The sequence below is a fragment of the Balaenoptera physalus genome (assembly GCF_965194825.1).
Source record: "Balaenoptera physalus genome assembly, chromosome: 18".
Classification (NCBI taxonomy): Eukaryota; Metazoa; Chordata; class Mammalia; order Artiodactyla; family Balaenopteridae; genus Balaenoptera; species Balaenoptera physalus.
Genome location: NC_138899.1, coordinates 11,392,031 through 11,414,819, shown reverse-complemented (window position 1 = coordinate 11,414,819; position 22,789 = coordinate 11,392,031). Strand labels below are relative to the sequence as shown.

The 22,789-nt window shown below is 38.8% G+C and overlaps 2 protein-coding genes across 4 annotated transcripts in view; one reads left to right on the top strand and one right to left on the bottom strand.

The window, feature by feature from the left end:
* UBAC2 (UBA domain containing 2) overlaps nucleotides 1-22,789 on the top strand; it is a 161,803-nt gene that overhangs the window by 58,591 nt on the left and 80,423 nt on the right. The gene's annotated exons all lie outside the window — the stretch shown is intronic.
* Nucleotides 6,811-22,789, bottom strand: part of GPR183 (G protein-coupled receptor 183) — a 28,902-nt gene continuing 12,923 nt past the window's right edge. Inside the window, exon 2 of the mRNA XM_082434685.1 lies at nucleotides 6,811-22,054. Coding sequence (XP_082290811.1) covers nucleotides 20,954-22,036 — 1,083 coding nt within the window. The 5' untranslated portion in view covers nucleotides 22,037-22,054 and the 3' untranslated portion in view covers nucleotides 6,811-20,953. The remainder of the gene's footprint in view (nucleotides 22,055-22,789) is intronic.

Sequence of the window (22,789 nt, the reverse complement as noted above, 5' to 3'; positions counted from 1 at the left end):
AGTTTGAGGAAGTCTCTTTTAGTTTATAGTTTGCCTAGAGTTCTTTACCTTGAATAAACTGAATTTTGTCAAAATTGTTTTGCATCTGTTGATATGGTGTATGGTTTTTCTTATTTAGACTGCTTTATGGAGAATTACATTTATTTTTGAATGTTGAACCAATCTTACATTCCTGTGATAAACTCCACTTGATGTATTATCCCTTTTATATATTCTAGATTTGATTTGCTAATATTTTGTTGAGAACTTTTGTGTGTATATTCATGTGTAACATCGGTCTGTAATTTTCTTGTAATATCTTTGTCTGGTTTTGGTATGAAGTTAGTGCTGGTCTGGGACATGTTGCCTTCTGTGCATTTTCTTGAAGTGTTTGTATAGGATAAGTATAATTTTTTTCCTAAATATTTCGTAGATTTTGCCAGTGAAGCCATCTGGGCCTGGAGTTTTCTTTTTTGGTGCGTGTTTTTGTTTTTGTTTTATTCCTCTGTGAATTCAGTTTCTTTTACATATTAACAAGTCTGAAGAACTATGTGGATGCTTATATACACACAGATATTTATACACACACGGATTTTTTTGTAGGTTTACTTATAATTACAAAAACTTGGAAGCAACCAAGATGTCCTTGAATAGGTGAATGGACAAACTGTGGTTTGTCCAGACAATGGAATTATTCAATGCTAACAAGAAATAAACAAGCCATGAAAAGACATGGCGGACCCTTAATGTATATCACTAAGTGAAAGAAAGCAATCGGAAAAGGCTACATACTGTATGATTCCAAATATGTAACATTCTGGGAAAAGTCAAAACTATGGAAACAGTAAAAAGATCAGTGGTTGTCAGGGGTTAAGGGGAAGGGAGGAATGATTAGGGAGAACACAGAGGATTTTTAGGTCAGTGGAAGTACTCTATACAATACCAAAGTGGTGGACATATGTTATTATACATTTGTCTAAGCCTATAGAATGTCTGCCAAGAGTGACCCATAATGTAAGTTACGAACTGAAAGATAATGTTATGTCAGTATAGGTCCATCAGTTTTTAACAAATGATAATGCAGAGGCTATGCATGTGTGTGGGATATCTCTGTGCCTTCCTTTCAATTTTGCTGTGAACCTAAAACTGCTCTAGAAAGAATAAAGTCTTTACAAGAAAAAAAAAAAAAAACAGTTTCAGTGATTCTTCTCTACTTTCACTTTTCAGTGTCATAGATTTTTGCTCCTATCATTATTTCCTTCCTTCTGCTTGCTTTGAGTTAATTTGATCCTCTTTATCTACTTTCTTAAAATAGAAGTCTAGACCATTGATTTAGACCTTGCTTTTCTAATATTCAATATTAGATGTATTCAATACTTCACAATTCTCTTTACGCACTGCTTTAGCTGCATCCCACAAGTTTTATGTTGTTTTTATTTTCATTCAATTAAAAATATTTTCCAACATCCCGTATGACTTCTTCTTTAATTCATGGACTATTCAAAAAAGTTTTTAATTTCCAGGATTTTCCAAATACATTTCTGGTATTGAATGCTAATTTAATTCTGTGTAGTCAGAGAGCCTACTTTGTACAATTCCAATTCTTTTAAGTTTGTTGAAGTTTGTTTCTTGGTCTACCTTGCTGAATATTCCAAATGCACTTAAAAAGTGTGTGTATTCTGATGTTGTTGGATAGTGTGTTCTATGAATGTCAATTAGGTCATGTTGGTTGATGTGTTTTTTATGTTTTCTGTATCCTGAGTGGTTTTCTGTCCACTTGTTTTGTTAGTTACAGAACAAGGAATGTTGAATACTTGAACTCCAGTTGTGGATTTGTCTATTTCTCCTTTTTGATCACCCTTAACTTCAGCTTTCTGTAGTTCCCTCTTAATTCTTAGTGGGATACTCTTTCTTTTTTTCTTTTTCTTTTCTTTTTTTTAATTTATTTACTTTTTTTTAAACTTTAATTAATTAATTTATTTATTTATTTATTTTTGGCTGTGTTGGGTCTTCGTTTCTGTGCGAGGGCTTTCTCTAGTTGCGGCAAGTGGGGCCCACTCTTCATCGCAGTGCGCGGGCCTCTCATTATCGTGGCCTCTCTTGTTGCGGAGCACAGGCTCCAGACGTGCAGGCTCAGTAGTTGTGGCTCACAGGCCTAGTTGCTCCGCGGCATGTGGGATCTTCCCAGACCAGGGGTCGAACCCGTGTCCCCTGCATTAACAGGCAGATTCTCAACTACTGCGCCACCAGGGAAGCCCTATTTATTTACTTTTATACAGCAGGTTCTTACTAGTTATCTGTCTTATACATAATGTTAGTGTATATATGTCAATCCCAATCTCCCAATTCATCCCACCCTCCCCCCGCCCCCCGCTTTCCCCCCTTGGTGTCCATACGATTGTTCTCTACATCTGTGTCTCTATTTCTGCCTTGCAAACTGGTTCATCTGTACCATTTTTCTAGATTCCACATATATGCGTTAATATACGATATTTGTTTTTCTCTTTCTGACTCACTTCACTCTGTATGACAGACTCTAGGTCCATGCACCTCACTACAAATGACCCAATTTCGTTCCTTTTTATGGCTGAGTAATATTCCATTGTATATATGTACCACATCTTCTTTATCCATTCATCTGTCAGTGGGCATTTAGGTTGCTTCCATGACTTGGCTATTGTAAGTAGTGCTGCAATGAACATTGGGGTGCATGTGTCTTTTTGAATTATGGTTTTCTCTGGGTATATGCCCGGTAGCGGGATTGCTTGGTCATATGGTAATTCTATGTTTAGTTTTTTAAGGAACCTCAATACTGTTCTCCATAGTGGCTGTATCAGTTTACATGTGGAGTACTCTTTCCACGAGTATTTTCACAGTGTGTGGCAAAGCTTTGAGTCCTTTGAGTATACATAAAGATATTTTTTTGTTTGCTATCACTTTTAAATAAGTTGGATATACAAAATTTCTAGGTTGAAGTTCTCTTTCTTCAATATTTTTAATAGTATCACTGTACTATCTTATTGAATCCCCTGTGTCTTTTGAGAAATTTGAGGTTGATCTTATCCCTTTGTCAATTGTTTATTCTTTGCCTTTGGAAGTTTTTAGAATTTCCCCTTGTCTTTCTTAAATATCACCATAATGTGTCTATGTGTAGGTTATTTTTATCTCAACTGTATGGCTAAGAGACCTTTAGTTGAAATATGTGTGCCTTCTTTAAATGACTTACTGTTTTTTTGAACGTGTTACCTCCATGTCTTCTCCCTGTTCAGCCTCTTATGCTGACTTCTGGTAGGATCCCTTAGTTTATTTTTCTAGCTTGGTAATTTGTTCTTCACCTGTATTTGTCCCATCTGTTAAGTTTTTCATATTTAATGTTTCCATGTAGTCTGATTTCATATTTTTAATATTTTCTCTTATATTAGTATAGATATTAATACATATTATAACTTGGGGTTCATCTATTATTAAAATTCTGCTTTCATTAGTAATATTGTTCAGTTTGTTCTTTCTCTTTCGTTGTGATTGTATTCTAAGGATGCCTAGTTAGTTTGGCCTCTGAACTTGTGCTCCCCTGAGGCGTATTAAACATTTTGGCAATGTCAGAGCAGATCCCTGGGGCAGTGAGCCCCCCCAGGATAGAAAACCCAGTCACCACAGAGCCCATTTGTTACCCATTCCTGTTTGCTGACATCCCATCAGGCATGCAGGCTAATTGGGGATTCACCTTCAAACTCTTAGAAATAAACAATATTGAGAAGAAGCAGTTTTTTTTATATGGTAATTTGTCTGAGTTGGGGAGGGAGGATGTAAAGGAAGAAATAGGTGAGGGAATGCTACCTCTTGTCACCAGTACCAACCTTGCAGTGTTGCTGTTGACAGATTGAGTGGAGATCTGCTTATTAATACTTTGTGACAGTTTGTAATGAGGTGCTTTTATCTCTTTTGGTTCTACACCTGGTGGACACTGTCAATCAGGGAAGTCAGACATTCTCTTTTTGAATTTTTCCTGAATTATTTTGATTATTTCCCTTCTATTTTCTTGGTTCTCTCTTTCTGAAAAATCGTACTATACGGGTGTTCAGCCTCTTGGACAAGTCTAGTTTTAATCTTTTTTTTTTCCTTCTCTCCTTTTTCTTTTTGTCTTTTTGTTCTCCTTGCTAGGAGATGTCTTGGGCTCTGTCTTCTAATTCTAATTATCATTTTAATATAAACTTTTATTGAAGTACAACATGTACATGGAAAAATGTACATATCCTAAGTTCGGAGCCTACTGAATTTTTGCAGAGTGACACCCTTCTAAACACTATCCAGATGGAAAAATAGAACATCGCCTGCCTCCTGAAAGACCCACTTGTGCTGCCTCCCAGTTACTACTTCCTCCCCAAGGTCTATCCTGACTTTTAGCCCTGGTCTAATTTTGTCTGGCTTTGACCTCTATATAAGTGGAAATGTGGACTGCTATACCTAGTGTCTTTCTCTCAGTATCGTGTTGATGTTGCTGCACTTTGCAGTAGTTCATGCTTTATTTATCCTTGCATAGTGTGTTTTGTCGTATGAATTACTGCTGTTTATTCATCCTGTTGTTGATGGACATTGGTATTGTTTCTGATTTGGGATGATGATAGACACTGTTGCTGTGAACACCCTTGAACATGTCTTCTGTTGTGTGTATGTATACATTTCTGTTGGGTGTACATCTAGGAGTTGAAAGCTGAATTGTAAGGGGTACATATGTTTAGCTTTGGCAGATGCTGCCACTTTCCCTGTGGGTCAGGAGTTTGGGAGCAGCTTAGCCGGGTGACCCTGGCCCTGGGTCTGTCATGTGCTTGGAGTCAGAATGCCAGCAGGGACCATGGTGGTTTGGAGGCCTGACTCGACTGGAAGACCCTCTTCCAAAGTAGCGCGCTCACATGGCTGTTGGCGGGAAGCCTCAGTCCCTCACCATGAAGCTGCCCGAGTGTCTGCGTGACTTGACAGCTGATTCCCCCGGCACGGGTGTACCAAGAGGGTTAGCAGTCCTTTCCATTTCAGTCATTCTAGCGGATGTGTAGTGATATATTATTGTGGTTTTAGTTTGTATTTCCTTTACGACTAATGACATTAAGTACCTTTTCATCTATTGAGTACCTTTTAAATATTTTTGCTATTCTAGTTTTAATTTCCATTAGTTCTTTTTTAGTTTTTCAATATTCATTTTTGCTGGCATCCTGTTTTTGTTTCATAGATGTAGTCTTTTTTCTTGTATCTTTCATGATATTAAAGATAATCCTCCCCCTGCCTCAGGGTTTTCATTTCCCTGCACGGTTTGTTTCTTCTGAGTTTCTTTTTTCCTCCTTGTTTTCTGCTTTTGATGTTAGGGGCTTTCCTTAAATATCTCTGAACCTTTGGCTATCTGTTTATATTTAAGAGCCAGTTTCTAAAAAAGCTGATTGAAAAAACGGATTGTGTGCGAGGGGCTGAATGACCCTTATGGACTTCATGGTAGGGTCCCCTCATTGGGATGTTCCACTGTGAACTCACAATATCAGGGTCTATAAATATATGCCTTGTTTTCCCTCATGAACTGTCAGATTCCTCAGGGCATGCTCTTCAGCCTACTACCTGTAGGGTGTAGGTCTGGGAGTCTCAACATTTCATACATAAACTTTGATTTCTAGTATTGTATTTGTATTCTCAACCGTGCATAGGAGTCCCCTAGTCGCAAGACCCTCCTTGTTACCATTTCTAGATAATAACCCCACCCTGAGTTGTGTGCCAGGATGGAGAGGGGCAGTCAGCAGGTGGACAGAGTGCTGGGAGGGGATCAGTGCCCTGACTGCCTCTTCGCAGTTCTGGAAAAATGCAGTGCCACTGATCCTGCAGCCCTTGGGAAGCTTGGGTGTTAATCAGTTTGCATCTCAGATTTCACCATGGCTGCTTTAGTATTTAGTTTTCTCAGGTTTGCCAAGTTAGTTACTACTCTACTCTTCTCACCCAATCCCAGCAGCTGTGAGCATCTTTTCAAGGCTCGTTCTCTATTTCTTTGCAAATTGTGTCTTAGGCATCTCCACACCGGTCACTGTAATCTGCTGGAGTGCTGGTGGGAAAGGAGCAGGGAGGGGCCTGCTCAGTCTCAGGATCTGTCTACGGGAATTTATTGTTCTTCTCATTTTTGCAAATACCCAGTTTCCAGCAGGATAAATTTCCTGTTAGTCTTATCATAGAGGGACCTTTCCTGATGTCCTTGATGATCAGATTATATGTTTGACATAGGTCTAATTCTGCCTCATGACATTGCAAAGGATAAAACTTTTTAGGACTGGGTACAGCCAATTCAGGAGGCTAAGAAACAAATATTACGGTGCTACCATATTTATTTGGTGGACTGACTTGGTTATTTAGACCTATTTTTAAAAATCAGTCATAGATATTTAATGTAATTCTTTCTTAATTTTGTTGCTCTAAATGAGACTTTCATTTGGACCCCACTGTTACCGTAGTAACAGTTGGTACCAAGAGGTAGTGTTAACTTTTAATCTCAAAAGTGCTAAGGGGGCTTCCCTGGTGGCGCAGTGGTTGAGAGTCTGCCTGCCAATGCAGGGGACACGGGTTCGAGCCCTGGTCTGGGAGGATCCCACATGCCGCGGAGCAACTAGGCCCGTGAGCCACAGCTACTGAGCCTGCGCGTCTGGAGCCTGTGCTCCGCAACGGGAGAGGCCGCGATAGTGAGAGGCCCGCGCACCGCGATGAAGAGTGGCCCCCGCTTGCCACAACTAGAGAAAGCCCGCGCACAGAAACGAAGACCCAACACAGCCATAAATAAATAAATAAATATTAAAAAAAAAAAAAAGTGCTAAGGGGTTGGGTTCTCTCCAGCTGAGGGCCAGTTGGAGAGTAGCAGCACACCTATAATCATCTGTGGGCATCTTGAACATCAACCGTTTGGGATATTTTAAGGGAAGTGGGTATTGTGGGCAGAGTTAACAATAAATGACAGTTAGCTTTGTAAATTACTTGTCCCTCTGGTTTGAACTTGGGCTAAATATTCAACACGTAAATAATCATCACAGCTTGAATAATGTCCAGTGCCTTTACTTTAGAAGTAAAGTGATATTTCTCAAAGATAGAGCTGCCAGGGCCTCCGGATTTGAAGTGATCACATTAATGTGTTTAGATTAATAGATTAGATGAGTTGAACTAATAGATATTTTAAATATCTTACCTCTTTTGATTCCCATTTTAGAAAGTACTTTGTGAAATTGGTATGATTATCTCATTTTATTGGTAAGAAAACTGATTCTCAGAGAGGCTAAGAAATCTGCCAATCTTGACATATAAGTCAGTGGGAATTTTGACCTAGATTACTCCACTCTAAAAATAGAATGCCTCGAAATCAAGATAAAGCAGTGGAAGTTGACAGGCTGCTAGTTCATCATGTTTATCAGTCTGCAGAAGATTATGTTTCTGAGTGTTGGTCACAACAAAGATTTAGACGTTCTTTCCTTAACGAGTCCCTCTTTATAAAGTCTGCTGTTGTGTAGCTAAAGCCTTTGGAGCTTGAGCCCTGTTATCCCCCTACTCCTTTTCCCACAATCCCCACTCTCTCCTCTTTCCCCTTCTCTTATCTTTTAGCTTCTGCCCACCCTGCTCCGTTTAGCCTCAGTCCTCCTCTCCCCTCCCAGCAGTACCTACTGGTTTGGTTAGACCTACCAGGGATTTTAGGAAGTAGGTACTTTAATGTGACTGCACAAAAGCGAAGTTGACTAATGAAAGAGAAGTTTCTCAAATTTTTATTTAGAATGAGAGGTGTGAGATAATAAATAGCCCAGACTCCAGGACTTCGGGAAGGGCTTAAAGGACACTTCTCAAAGAAGCTTTCTTTGACCATCCCCACCCTGCAATTAGGTCACAGTCTCTTGTGATGTGCTTTCTTAGAACATTTCTCGTAACACTTGTCACCGCAGAGATTAAATAATTGTGTAGTAGACCATTTACTCTCTGTCGCCTACACTAGCATGTCAGCTCTGTGCAAGCGGGAGACCGTGCTGGTCTTACCTACTGATTGTGCCTCAGTTAGCATAGTGGCTGCCACGTAGTCGGCACTGTGTTGGATGGGTGGGTGGATGAATGGGTGAACGGATGGTGGGCGGGTAGATAGTGTAAATAAATGAATGAAAAGCCATTGGTCTTTGGATTCCAGTTCATCTCCTTTTGTTTGGACTATTGCAGTTAGCCTCCCAACTGTTCTTCCTGTCACCAACTCAAAGCTATCATCTGCACTGTCCCCCCACCTCCGTAATTTTATCTCCAAAAAGATCTTATCTTATTCCTTTACAGCGTCATAAAGTTGTGACTTCCTACTGCTGTTCTGTAAAGTTTAACTTGTTAGTGAGACACGTCGGAGTTGAGTTCCCACCAACCTTTCCAGCCTCGTTCACTGTCATTCCCCACCTTGTGCTCCTCACACCAGCCTAATCACATTATGTACCACCGTCTGTCACCCCTTGTCATTTCACATCTCTGAATCAATTTATTAATAAATCAGACAGTTCTGAGCACAACATCATTTCTCCCCTTTGGCTGGCAAAATTCTGCTTGACCTGCAAGGCTCACCTTGGACATCTCTACTCTATGAAACCCTACCCCAGCCAGAAGTGATCACGCCTTCCTCTGTGCTCACAGATGACTTTATGCTTACAAGTTACGTATAATATTTATTACTTGGTTTTGTAATTGTTTACCTAATTGACCCCTCTCTCAACTTAGTGCTTTTAGGAACAAAATCTTACTCTCTTTTATTAAAGCTCCCTCAGCGTGGAGCAGCTGGGAGACGGCATGGAGCAGTGAAAAGAGGGTTCTTGAACACCAGAGAGACCTGGCTGCAACGGAAATTTTGATCTGCCACATGCTAGTTACTTCAATTTTTCTTTTGTACTAATGCCCTTTCCTTTCTTCTTTTTTTTTTTTTAAATTATATTTTATTTATTTATTTTGGCTGCGCTGGGACTTAGTTGTGGCACGTGGGATCTTCCTTGCAGCACGCGGGCTTCTTAGTTGCAGCATGCGGGATCTAGTTCCCCGACCAGGGATCAAACCTGGGTCCCCTGCATTGGGAACATGGAGTCTTACCCACTGGACCACCAGGGAAGTCCTTAATGCCCTTTCCTTTCTTTTCTTTTCTCTTCCTTCTTCTTTTTTTTTTTTTTTTGTAAGTCACCTCAAAGCTGTTACAAGAAAAATGTAAAAAATGAATTTCAAATTTGAGTTCAATGATATGTTTAAAGGATTGAAATGTTGTAGATTTATAAAATCATTCCCAGGATCTTACCTAAAGAAAAACATATAATCCATTCATTCTTATATTCTCAGAATAGCTCTTTTCTTAACCAAAAAGTTCTCAAACTTCCCATCAGTTTAGTTTCCGGGTGTCTAATGCTGTGTGTCTGATGTCATGCATCAGGAATCAGCACACGCCATGCCTGTCCAGGCACTCTGCCCACACACTGATGTCACTGTAACCCTCTGTACGGTGGGAACTGTCGTCTCCTTTGAGGAAACAGGCTCAGAAACCTTGAGCACCATTTTCTGTAAAGTGGCGAAAGAAAAATCATGATGATATTAGAAGATGCATAAGGAAAAGAAGTGGCTTCTGTTACTTCACTTGTGTATTTGACATTGTCTAAGGAATGATTAGAAATGATCAAGATATTAGTAATGTTTGAAGCCCAGTGTCTTCCAAATCAAATTAAGTGGCCTAAATAGTGAGTTTCTTACCCTTGGAGATTGCTGGTTGATTGTGAAAGGAGACTCAGGTTTTTTACACTGCAGGGATTTCATTGATAGTTTCAGTGGCCAGAGCATCTTTCCAGGGAACGGATTTAATGTACTGTATCTTGTTTGAAAGACTTTGTAAGCTGTCATCAGAAGGTATGTAAAGCCACACGATCAGTGATTTTATATTTGAATGTGAAGGGCAGCGATACAGTTACCCTAAACCAGAGTTTTCTCAGCCTCAGCTGGCGCTTTTGGCCGCACAGTTCTTTGCCGTGGGGGACTGTCCTTTGCATCGTGGGATGTTGAGTAACACCCCTGGCCTCTGCCCCAGATGCCTGTAGCACCCCAGCCCAGTCATGACAGCTAAAAACGTCTCCAGGTAGTGCCAGATGACATTTGGGGCGCAAGATTACCCCTGATGGAGGGCCACTGACCTAAACTAAGCTCTTACAGAGCTTATCACCTGTTTTGAAATCCCATACCATGCATGGTGGTGGGTGGTAAATAGAACCTTGAAAAGAGTTGGCGCACACCCTTGAGGAGCCAATGACCTATGAAGCTTGAGATCTTTTGACTAGGTAGAATATTTCTAGTACTTGACTGAAATAGCTTTGGTTGAGGCTGTTAGTAAAAATTTGTTTCAAAGAAGTTTAACATCTGTTTTCATTTCTGCTTTTGTAAGTTGCTTTGCTACTCAATTCCTGTATTTTAGCTGTCTTCCTCTTAGGACTTAAAATATTTGAGTATATGTCAAAATTTCCAGTTTGGTAGGAAATATGTTTTATTCAAACAGAAGTGAAAATGTTAATAACTTTAACTTAGGATAGGATGGTGAAAAGTTTAATGTTGTTAATCAGGCTAGATGACAGCAGAGTAGATAATACTGAAGGGAACTCAAAGTCTGGTTCTATTCAAGATTCACTTCCTGTTTTTTTTTTTTAATCATTGGTTGGAAAGTTGCCCTTATGAAAGATTTTAGATTCAGATCATTGTATTATTCTAAGAAAAAAAATTCAAAATGCTAACCACGCCTTGGTAACCATAGCAAAATATACAACACACAAAAATAATCTCATACCTATCTTAGGGTTGAATTTTTTTGTATATGGTATATGTTGGGTTCTGAAGTATCTAATTTGCTTCTGTTATCTGAGGTCAGAGGAAAAGAGGCTTTCTCAGTTACAAGACACAGGCATGCCTGTTAGTTGAAGTAATAGAACCGACTCTGGCTTCTTTAGCAGAAAGGTGGTTTATTATTAAAGTAGTTCAGAGACTATTTGGGAGGGCAAAGATCCAGTCTGGGATGCAATAAAACCATAATTAATACTTAAATTTATCCCCTCCCATAAGCTGATGTTGTTTGCCTATTTAATGTTTAATGTTGGCTTATAGAACATAAGATTCATGAGGGTACCTTGATCTTTATTGTTTTCAGCTCTCACATGCTGGTACCTAGAACAGTACCTAGCTCATAGTAGGCCCTTAATAAATATTTTTTGTATAAATAAGTTACTAGACAGAGAATATGTTTGTTAGTATCAGCAACAGCATGGAGAAAAAATACAGTGGTGTTGAAATGTTAATATTATACATTCTATTGGGAGGGTTTTTTTTGGCAGCAAAACTTATTCTTTTTCTTTAGTTATCTTGACAAATAAATATTGAACAACTATTTTGTACCATAGAGCCCTGTTTTACATATGTTCCTGATTTAAATGAACATCCACAGCAGTCTTGCAAGAGTAGATATTGATATGGTTGTATCCTTTGTGAGAAAGTGGAGGCTCTGAGAATTGATTGAATCATCAGGGTCACGGCTATTTAAGTGGCAGAGCCTAGACTGAAATTCATGCCTGTCTGACTTTTAGCACAGACATGCCCCTCTGTGCAACACAACCTCAATGCCGCTTTCTTTTTTTTTTTAGGTAAAAAAAAGTCTAGTTAATGGTCACCTGTTCATTCTATTAGAAAGTAATTTGAGTATATAGACTCATCAAACTGAGGCTTCCTATTTGGATTTTCAGCTACAGTGTCACAAATGTTTATAAAAGTAAATGTTAGTCTCTAAAGACAATGTTTATGATTACATTCAAATTTTGCTGCTAAAATGAGAAGTACAAAAATAATCCCCCATGGAATGGTATCTGAAGAAGCACTATGAAGTACTCCAGTTATTTAGCTCTTAATATTCATTTTAATTTAATAGACAGAAAAAAATCTATGCTGTTTCTCTTCAGAGCTTCGAGTGCTGCCACTGTGTTTTATACTTTTTTAAAAAATTCTGAAATAATTCAGGCCTTATAGGACAGTTACAGGAATAGGACCCTAAACCCAGATGCCCTAGTTATTAATGTTTTTTACGTTTACTTTATCATTTTCTCTCTATGTACACATGGTATTTTTTCTGAATCATTTGAGAGCAAGTTGGAGATGTAATGCCCCTTTACCCCTGAATACATCAGTATGTATTACCATAAAATTGGCAATTATCCAGTTTTGTAGCAAAAAAGAAAAAAAAAATCTGGTCCATGGGACATCTCAGAATTACATCTTAGGTTTAGTTGTTATGTCTCTTTACTCTTTAATCTGGAACAGTCCTCATTCTGTCTTTGTCTTTTGTGTTCTTGACATTTTGAAGAGTATAAGTTAGTTACTTTATAGAAGATGGTACTTATTTTAATAATGTGGTAAAATTAAAGATTTTGAAGGAAGCATTAGATGAAAATAATTTGTACTTCCCTTGTTTTTTTTGGTATAACCTGTTAAAGATTTTTATTATGAGAAATTTCAATCACAGAAGCAGAGAGAATAATAAAATGAGCCCTATTACCCAGAATTAATCATTAACATTTTTGCTCCCCTTCCTTATTCTTATTCTATTCCCCTAAAAACTAAATACTTTTAAGCATTTTGCAGCAATTTCTAGACATCGTAATATTCCATATTTAAGTAAGGTCTAAAAAGTAACAACGTTTACTTATATAAACATATTACTTTAACCTAACAAAATTATTTATAATTCCTTAATATTATATACTACCAAAACTATATTCAAATTTCTCCTATATTCATTTTTTCTCTGTGAAAAAGCCCTTTACATTTGGTATTGCATTTGGTTGTGATATCTCTTAAGTTTCTCTCTCTCTTTTTAATTAGACACTCCTTCCTCCCTTTTGGTGGAATACTTTAATATTTTTTATGGTATAGTGAATATGCCTGGATTAGCTTGCTCATTATCTTTTCCAGGGTCCTCTTAGTGTATATCCACATAAAGCAGAGGTTGGAAAGCTGAATGCTGTCTTTCTTAAAGTCCCTCGCATCCAGAGTGCTGCCTGTGATTTAGGTTCTTGTATGGTGCTTGAGTTCAGTGTGAGCTGAGGCAGTAGCATATGAGATGCCCATTTTGCTGGTCCATTTCCACAGACCCAGCAGGGCCCTAGAGGCTACAGTGTTCAGACAACTTCCTGATCTCTAGACTCTGCTGAAATGACGTAATGACTTCCTGATTCCCAGCATCCTGAATGTGGCAGAGGAAGCAGTCTTCGTGGTAGACCAGTCTTTATGTGTTGTTCCAGGAGCCTGTTCCTGGACGCAAAGCCTGGATCTGCCCTTCTGGCCCTTTCAGAAGTTTCACAAACACCTAGGTCTGTATACTAAATCTTTTTCTGCCCCAAACAGCTTGAGAGGTTTCTATTATCTGTAAGTGAACCTTGGCTGACATAACTGGTAATCAAAAGAACGTTAACTTTTATCTTTGACTCACATGTATATGTACAAAGCAACATACCTGAATCTGAAACATTCAGATTTGAACTGGGATGTGGTTTAAGGGAAAGGAAGCAGCTCTTTGCCCGTGTGTGTGTGTGTTTATGAAACCCTGACAATCTTTTCATGCAGATTTCTGGTATAACCTGTTCTTTGCTGGTGACTTTGTCACCAAAAGCCATCTCTTACTAGGACTTCTTGTAGGTCCATTGACACTACCCTCCCCTGTGCTCCTAGGATATGAATGTGGCTCCGTGTATCCCATTCCTGTCTTCCCATATGACTTGGGTTGTGCGGCTGACTGGTGAGAGACGGAAAACAGCAGCCGTGTGACCTCCACCTGCCTCTCCCTCTCAGTCCCCTGTGAATCCGTTCCTGAATTTCTGCTTCCACCCCTGATTGTAACAGCAGTATGGGAAATGTGTTGGGGACTGCACTTAACCATTTTTTAAAATTTATTACAGAAAATTTCAAACATACATGAATGCAGAGAGAATAATATAATGACTACCACGTTACCCATCACCTTATCAGCATTTTGTCAAACACACAAACTTCAAATAATTTGACAATTGGATCCCTAATGGGACACTTTTTTTTTCGTTCTCTTTTCCATTTTACTATTTGCTTTCTAAATTCTTCAAGGCCAAGACCTACAGTATCTCTCAGCCCTGCCCCTGCCTTCAGTTGACCGGCCTCTCCGTGGCTCTCTCCCTCTGGGGTCTCTCCCTCCTCCCAGGGTCTCCCCTCCCTGGGTCTCTGGGGACCTGAGTGCGTGGGTTCAGGCACCATCATAGGCCCCGTCTCAGGTAGAGCCCTTACCCTGTGTTGGGACTCACAACAGGGACTGCATTGGATTATAATATATGATAGACCAATAATATTGTTTGCATTGATTTTTTTTAAACCCTAACACAGGCAGTAACCCCATATATTTTCACTACGTATTAAAAAAAAAGCAGATGTTTCACTGTAGGACTTAAGGGGAAAATTGTGGAACTGAAGCTGTAAGAACGCATCAAAATGTTACTTTTTTTAGAGTAGGATTAAAACCTTTTGCAGCCTTTGTGTAGTTTCATTCTGACACACTTTTTTTCTTCTCAACCTGCATGGGAAAAATCATTCTTACAAGATATGGGAAGAGAAATAAATGTTCTCACACTCTGAGAAAACTGTTAAAAGCCCATCAAAAATTACTTGAGTTCTTGGTTCAGATCCATTGCGGTAGATACCACGTGAGACGGAAGGTGCTGTGGTTCCTGCCCAGGACTGACTTGCAGTTCACTCAAGTAGACAAGACAGCTGAAGATCACTGTTAACAAGAAGAAGCAACGTAGTAAGTGTGCAAATAGAGAAAGCAGGTCTTTACAATTTGGGGGGAAGATAAACTATTGAAACATCGTATCGTGTATTTTCCCATGTACGGACCGTCTTATACAGTTTCTTCCTTCTAACAATTACAGTGCTGCAGAGATTTCTCTAAGTTTGAAGAGTCTGGATATGCATTATCTGGGATAAATTAAATAAATGAGAGTAGTCCTCTGTAGCTTCCTTGTATGTGGAAGAAAAAGGAAAGCTAGTGGCACTCCTCTTATACTTTCAACAGAAAACTTTCTTTTTGGAAAAGAAATCTTGGCTAATTTAAGTGTCATTCCAGTCTCTGATTTCATGTATTTTACAGGATTAGTATTTCAGTACTGAGCATGTATTAGTTATCTGTTGCTGCCTAACAAACTACAACACACAAAAATAAAACCTCTCATCCACATACTTGAATAGTACTAATCATAAAGTGTCCTCAACTAACATTTGATGACCTGTAGTCAACATATATTTTTTTGAACATTATCTCTATGCAAGGTGCTGTGCTCGGAGATACCCAGAATAGGAAGAAGTAAAAGTCAAGTCTCTGCCCTGATGGAGTTTATGTTTCAGCTGAGGGATATAAGAGTGATGCACGTGAAATAACAGACCATAGGCTGTTTGATGGTTAGCAAAGAGCATACATATTCTGTAGTGCTGTTATTTCGTTGATAAGATAACAGAAATCTAGAAAGGCTGAAAGACTGGACAGAGGTGATGTAGCTGACATGCAGTCAAACCAGAACCAGGTTTCCAGGCCAGTGTATTTTTTCTCTCCCTTTGTTTTCAAGATAATATTTGTTTAAAGTTAAAACTATGTGGCATAGGCTGTATGAAAGCCAAATAAGTTGAGGAAAGGGAAGATGGGTGGCTTTGAGTAGTCAAAGGAGAATTAAAGGAGGAGGTATGATTAGACTATGAGTGTAAAGAATAAATGGCAGAAGCAGAATAATCCAACCAGGAGAACCAAATATTTGTTATATTCACAGCACAGCTAGACTATCTTGAAAGGTACATGTTGGGCAGTGGAGGGAGATGAGGTTGCAGAGGCTTGAAAGTGTGGAAGAGGAATTTGGACTTCATGTGGTAGACCATGGGGAAATACTCTCAGTCCTAGAGCGTGAAATGACACGATGAAACTGGGATTAAGGAAGATTATGTTTGTTTGCCAGGAGAACTGCATCGTGTGTGCATTTTTCTTTTCTTACACTCATTGTATTGGTCAGTTGCATTCTAAGTAGGTTAAGCACTGTGTTGATCAGAGGCTAGCCTGTGTGTGGCCACAATTAACCCTGAAATCTCAGTGGCTGAATACATAAATGCATTTCTTATTTGCGCTACTCGGCCAACACAGGTGGATAGGGTACAGGGGTGGGGAGTTCTCCATTTACTCATTCAGGGACCCAGGCTGACAAAGGTCCCACCACTTAGAACCTCGCTGGTCGCTGTGGCAGGAGAGAAGAACAGTATGGAAGATCCCTCGCTGCTCTCCAGAGCTCCAGCCTGGAAGTGAGTGACCTATATCATTTTTGCCCCCAACCCATTGGCCAGAGGTAGTCATGTGCACCCCCAAAGGGAAGTTGAGGATATTCGAGCAGTAAGTGTCTCTTCCAAGGCTCTCTGAGGACCTGGGCATATAATTCTACTTGCTTAAGAGAGACAATGTAGTGATTAAGAGTGACAGACCCTGGAGCCGGACTGCCAGAGTCTAGAGCCTGTCTCTCCACTTACTAGCTGTGTGGATCTGGGCAATTTACTGAACTTCTCTGGAGCATAATTTCCTCATCTGTAAAACAAGGATAGTAATGGGACAAGCCTCACAGAATTATTGTGAGGCTTGATTATATATAAAGTGCTTAGAGCATTATGCCATGTAATTGTTAGGAATTATTTAGTATTGCTGTTATTATTAATCTGCTGGCTTCCACTATAGCACCTGAAAAGAAGGCTAAAGTTTCTGACTCCGGTTGAGGGGACCAGTGAGAAAGAAGTTGTAGTAATTTAGGTGTGTGATGCCAACATCCGGACTAGGATGATGATTTGGGACAAAGAAAAGACGGGCAAGAGTGAGTGCAAGAGGAGAAAACCCAAGCAGGGTTCACTGGCCAAATACCGTGGATGAGAGAGGATGATCAGGGGTGGGTGACTGAGAGAATGGAGCTTGAGTTTGCCGAGAAATCAGGGGGCCCCTGCAGAGAAAGACGATAAGCTGGAAGTCCGATGTGGTGATGGGAAGTGTCTGAGGCCTGGGAAGCCACCGGAAGTGGAGGAATGGAGCCGTCTCTTAATGAACATGTTTCTGTAGGAGGTGACATGCTCGTGCTCCAAGTCCGGCTACAGGCACTGGGGCCAGTGCCTGTAGTACACTGGATTGAGTCCCCAGCTCCACGTCTCCGTGGCCTGGCACTCCAGTTTCCTCATCAGCAAAATGGAGAAAAAGTTATACCCACCTCTTAAGGTAATGAGGATTAAATGAGATAATGCCTGTCAGGTGCTTGAAAAAGTGGCACATAGAAAACGGTCAGTAATCATTCCTTCTCAGCTAATTGAGCTTTTAGTTGAGTAGAAATTTGAGGATTATTTTTTAAGTGACCAGTTCTTTAGAGTTTAACGTAAAACAAGCTTCCAGTGACATCGGTTCTCGTGAGTGCCTTTAGTCTTCCCTGGATTCAAAAGAATGGGCTGTGTTGTCACCAGATCAGCTCTTCATTTTTTCACTCTTACCTGAATAGTCAACGAGCAAATGTTTTTAGCTTTGCAAAGAATAACAAATTACAGTGGGCTAAGAGTGACCAAAATAGACCATTTTAAAGGCTAATTTAAGGTCAATGCTTCCTCTTTTAAAATTGCCTGGTACTTTTTACTGATTGGTAGGAGTCACTGCCATTGCCTCTTGAAATATAAAATTGTTTTCAAGCAGAACATATTTCTGTATCTAGATTTAAATTGGCTTCTTGGGAAATTAGTTCTATTCTTTAATATGTCTAGTTTATATTGCAGGGTCTTAGAGGGTCTTTGACTTCAATTACACAATTACATATTCTCTAGCATATGTAATTAAGCATTTAGAGTGTTTCTTTTCATTTCATTGAAAAATTAAGAACTTCGCGGATATTTCAGTAGGGCTTTAGTATTTTGTTAGTAATAGTACAAAGCAGGTGCTATTCAATTAGATGGATGTCTGAGAGCCTTCTGTGGGCGAGGCTCTGTACCACGTGCTGTGTACATAACCTACGACGTTCTCATCCTCAGGGAGCTCATAGCCTGAGTTTGTAATCTACCTACTCTTGGTTATTTGTCCTATTTAAGGGTTAGCTCACCTGCTGGCCTATAACGAAACAAGCCTTGTAATACTTTTTTCAGGATCTGTGTGATTCAGTTCTGTCTTTTTTATGGCTGGGATATGAAGTTAGGGTTACATTCCTGATGCTGCCTCTAATTTACCAGGTACCTTTTCTGAATTTAGGTTTCTTTATAAAGTGTGGGTGATACAATCTGCTCATCCTGTTTCACAGGATTGTGAAAAGGAAGACATTACATAATGCATGGACTATTTTTGTGAATTATTGCACTCTTCATATATACATGATGTCATTTCTAAAATCTAACCTTTACTATTCTATACTATCTATTCTGTACTATCACTGAAGGGTCTACATGTTTATACTGACTCAAATTAAGTAGCTTTGAGAGGTTTTTTTAAATTAATCAAATGATCCTTTTAGAAATAAAAATAAAATTATGGAAGAGGTAAATATGGTTAGCTGCCATATAACTATCAGCTTTCCTAGATGATTTTTCCCAGCTACCTGTTATTATTTAAAATTGTTAATAATATATCACCTGACTGATGGAGAAAATATTTATAGATTGTGATTTTCAAATAATGTATTATATATAAGGCCACCTCCTTATTTCTGTAACAGAACACAAAATTATACAGCATTGTCCCTGTTCTCCAAGTTTACCTACTCCTGAGGGAAATGCATGGGAAATAAACCTGAAGCCAACTAATACTACAAGACACTGGGAGGGTGCCCCAAGGCCGTGTGTGAACAGTGGCTTCATGAATGAAATAGGAAGTAAGGTCCTTTTGAAGGAGAGCAAATAGCTGAGTTGACTAGAGTACAGACCTTATTTTTTTAAAGATTAATTGGAAGTAGGTTTAAAGTTTACCTTTTTGGCAGTATGGCTACTGATGATTGGATAAAATCATTTGCGCAGACTTGCGGTATAGTGGAAGAAGGAGGGAGAAAACTACTCAGAAAGGAGCGTGTGTCTGTCATTCCTTTGTCAAGTGACATAGGTATTTACTACCTTGTTTGGAGGACCTTAAGAACTGACCATTAGCACTGAGAGGACGCTCTTATCTGCTATGAAACAGCATGTTGGCTTATACATACAATAGTCTATGCTGGAACATAGTAATAGAGCTAGTGTGCCATAAAGATGATCTGAAATTCAGGAAGCTTTGTTTCTGGTTTTCCTTTAGCAACTTTCACAATGGTTTCTCTTTTGGGATCCAACTCAAATGACTACATAAGTGCCACCCTGCATAAAATTTAGTGTTTTGCCCTTTTTTCTCCTTCACTTGGAAAAGTTTATTAGATGGAGTGAAGGAAAGGCCCTAAGTTCCTGACTTGCATCCTTGTGGTCTCACCTGTCTCCGTAAGGTGAAACAAGGACCAGTGCCTATTTTTGACAATAGCTTTTTAAGGTCAGCTAGCTATCTATGAAATTAACAAAATACAAATCAGAAAGCACTCAGTAAATGGTGCTGAATCAACCATTAAGATTAGTTTTCTTACAGGATGAAAGTTGAAAATGAGTAAGAGAAGACTTTAAAAGAAAATATTTCCAGGATATAAAGCCTAATAAAAATTTTAAGTATGACTCATGACACAGCATTTCATTTCTTTAGTTCTGTTATCAAATTTGGTATCATTGCTAACATGGATACTGTATTGGGGTAATTTGGGGATTCAATAAAGCAAATTTGAGCTGGCAGATGGGTGACTGTACTTGCAGAGGTCATGCTACTCATAAAAAGGTATTTATTTGAGCAAATATATAATGTTGTAAACAATCCTGGCTACTCTGAAGTGTATGGTTTTGCATTTTACTCCCCATCTTCTTTAGGCAAGCGACAACTACACCCCACTGCTCTTCCTCCCTACCCTTTCTGGTAACCCAGACCACTGAAATACAGATACAGGGTACTGTCAACTTCTGTATAAATAAGAAACCATCCCCTAGGGACCCAAGAAAAACCAAGGCTATTTGTATATTTTTTTATTCTCAAGAAGACTTTAGCAAGTGGTGCCTCCTTCCACATGAAGTCCATGTCCTATTCCTGAGCAGTGGCCCTTGAATGCTATGCCGGCTGTTTGGGAAGAGCTTTCATTGCATTCGTCACCATCCTCATTATAATGTTGCTGTCCAAAATCTGTCTACTGCTAATTTTATCCTCCCTGTAACTTTTGCTGAGAGTTGACAGTGAGCATTGAAGGACATACTCATAATTTTGTAGCATCCAGCTCTTTATTCCAAAAGAGTTTTTTGAAACAAAAATTTATGACTCAGAACAAAACAAAACAAAAAAACTTATTATCGAGGAGATAAAGTCTAAGATTGAAAGAAACATGAACTGAAGAAATATGTTATCAAAAAAAAGAAAAGAAATATGTACAATATTAACATTTATACACTGGCAATATACAATTTTTTTTTTTTTTGCAATATACAATTTTAACAGTCTTTTTTTCTTTTGCCAAATTATTGGCAGGAAATATTAATGATTAAATTTTTCATTAACACAAAACTTTTCTTTCTACACTGTGAGTTATTAAAATACGCTCCCTTTTGGTGTAGTATTTCATTTACAAATTAGAACTTTGCTTAATGTTGTCCTCGAGTATAAAAAAATGCATATATATCAATTTACTTCCAAGTCGGAGGTGAGAAATAGTGCCCAATGAAAGGAATTTAAAAGAATCCTAATTAGAAGTTAAACAATCATTTTGATTTATAAGAAAAGTCCTGCAAAGTTTGTCATACAGTTTACTTTGCTATAAATCCAAGATTTAATTCCTTTTTACTTTCCATTTAAAGACTTGGAATGTATCATCATTTGAGTTTCCGTCATTTCACGTGAGTTTTCTTCAGGGGCTGACTTCACGGCACTGGAAATTGATACACTGACTTGACGTTTCAGCATCTTCATGACCTTTCTCTTGTACCCTTTACATGCAAAGAAATATATAAAAGGGTCCATGCAGCAATTGAAGTTCATCAGGCATACTGTAAAGTGCAGAGATATCTGGAATGAATATCTTTGGCTACATTCCAGGAGATCAGGAAAACGAAGCTTCTTAATCATGTGTTGAATAATTGCAACATGATAAGGTGTGAAACAGACAACAAACACAACAATTATAAAAATAATTGTGTTGAGAGCCTTTTTGTTTACACCAGATTTCTCAGTTAATGGGTTTTGTTTGGCAGTTTTAAAGAGCTTGCAACAGATTTGAGAATAGCAGATAAGAATGATTACGAGCGGAAGTACATATCCTATGAAACATGCACCAAGCAGAATCCAGGGAAGAAATTTGGTTTCTTCAAAGTTTGGATATTCCATGCACGTAGTCCTTTCAGCCTCCTGCTTTGACATAGGTTTTATGAGCAGTGGGAGTGTTTGAGCAAATACGAGAATCCATACAAATATGCAAATGCATTTTGCATGTTCAATTCTTTTCATCTTGTTGTACCGCAGGGGGTGCACCACAGCAAAGAACCGGTCAATGCTCAGGCAGGTCATGAAGTTCACGCCTGCGTACGTGTTGATGTAAAACACGAGAGCAGTTATCCTACACAAGGCCTCGCCAATTCTCCAGTCAAAGCCCAGTGCATAGTAGGCCATCCGTGTAGGCAGAGCAGTGGTAAAAAGTATGTCTGAAATCACCAAATTGGTTGAATATAGAGTGGTAGAGTTGATTTTTTTCCTGTTTTGAATAATGACAGTCAAGGCCAACAAGTTTCCCACGAGCCCGATTATGAAGACGATGCTGTAATGCAGAGGCATGAGGATCCTGGCTGTGCGGTGGTGGGCGTAGAGGTCACAGTCGCTTCCCAGAGGAGCTGCAGAGGGGGTAGTAAAGTTGTCCATTTTTATATCCATCAGCAGTGTTCAAGGTCTCTAAAAAAACCAAGAAGGGTGCGTTTAATTAAAAGCATGTTTAACTAAAAGCGATATAAACTGCCTCCTATAGATCTAACTTTTAAAATTTCAAGATTGATATAATTTTTTAAAATCTGTGATACGTAATGTGGTTACATACCATATAGTAACAGAAAGAACAGAGAATAAAATTTATGTTTTTACTCTCACAATTTGGTGGTTTTGGCAAAGCTCTGGCAAAGGAAATAGAACCATTTAAATAGGGCAAATGTATTTTTGTGACAAGAGGGAGTGCACTAACTTTTTAGGCAGAAATTTCCCCTTCCTTTTTCTGAATCATCGTCTGGTTAAGAGTAAAATCATGTAAAGCGCCCCACATTTCAGGAAGCGTAAAACTTTGCTTTTAAATTGAATATCAGTTGGACTTTTTTTTTTCCGCCAAATGCATATCACTGCCAGGAAATGAAATCAGTCACACATTTATGTAGTGAAACATGAACTTACCACAGTGATCTGATTTGTGTTAACCTAAAAATTATGAGAAACAAGCTAAGGCCTTTGTTAGGTTTTCTGAAAAAAAAAAAAAAAAAAAGAAAGAAAGAAAAGAAGACGATGACCACAACAACCAAACAAAAACAAAAAAGAAGAAAAAGAAACAAAAAGGGAAAAAACGTAAGAGCTTCAAGGGGAAACTTTAAAATTAATGCAGATACCCCACTGATGCATGCAGTATGTGTTCCTACATGTACACAC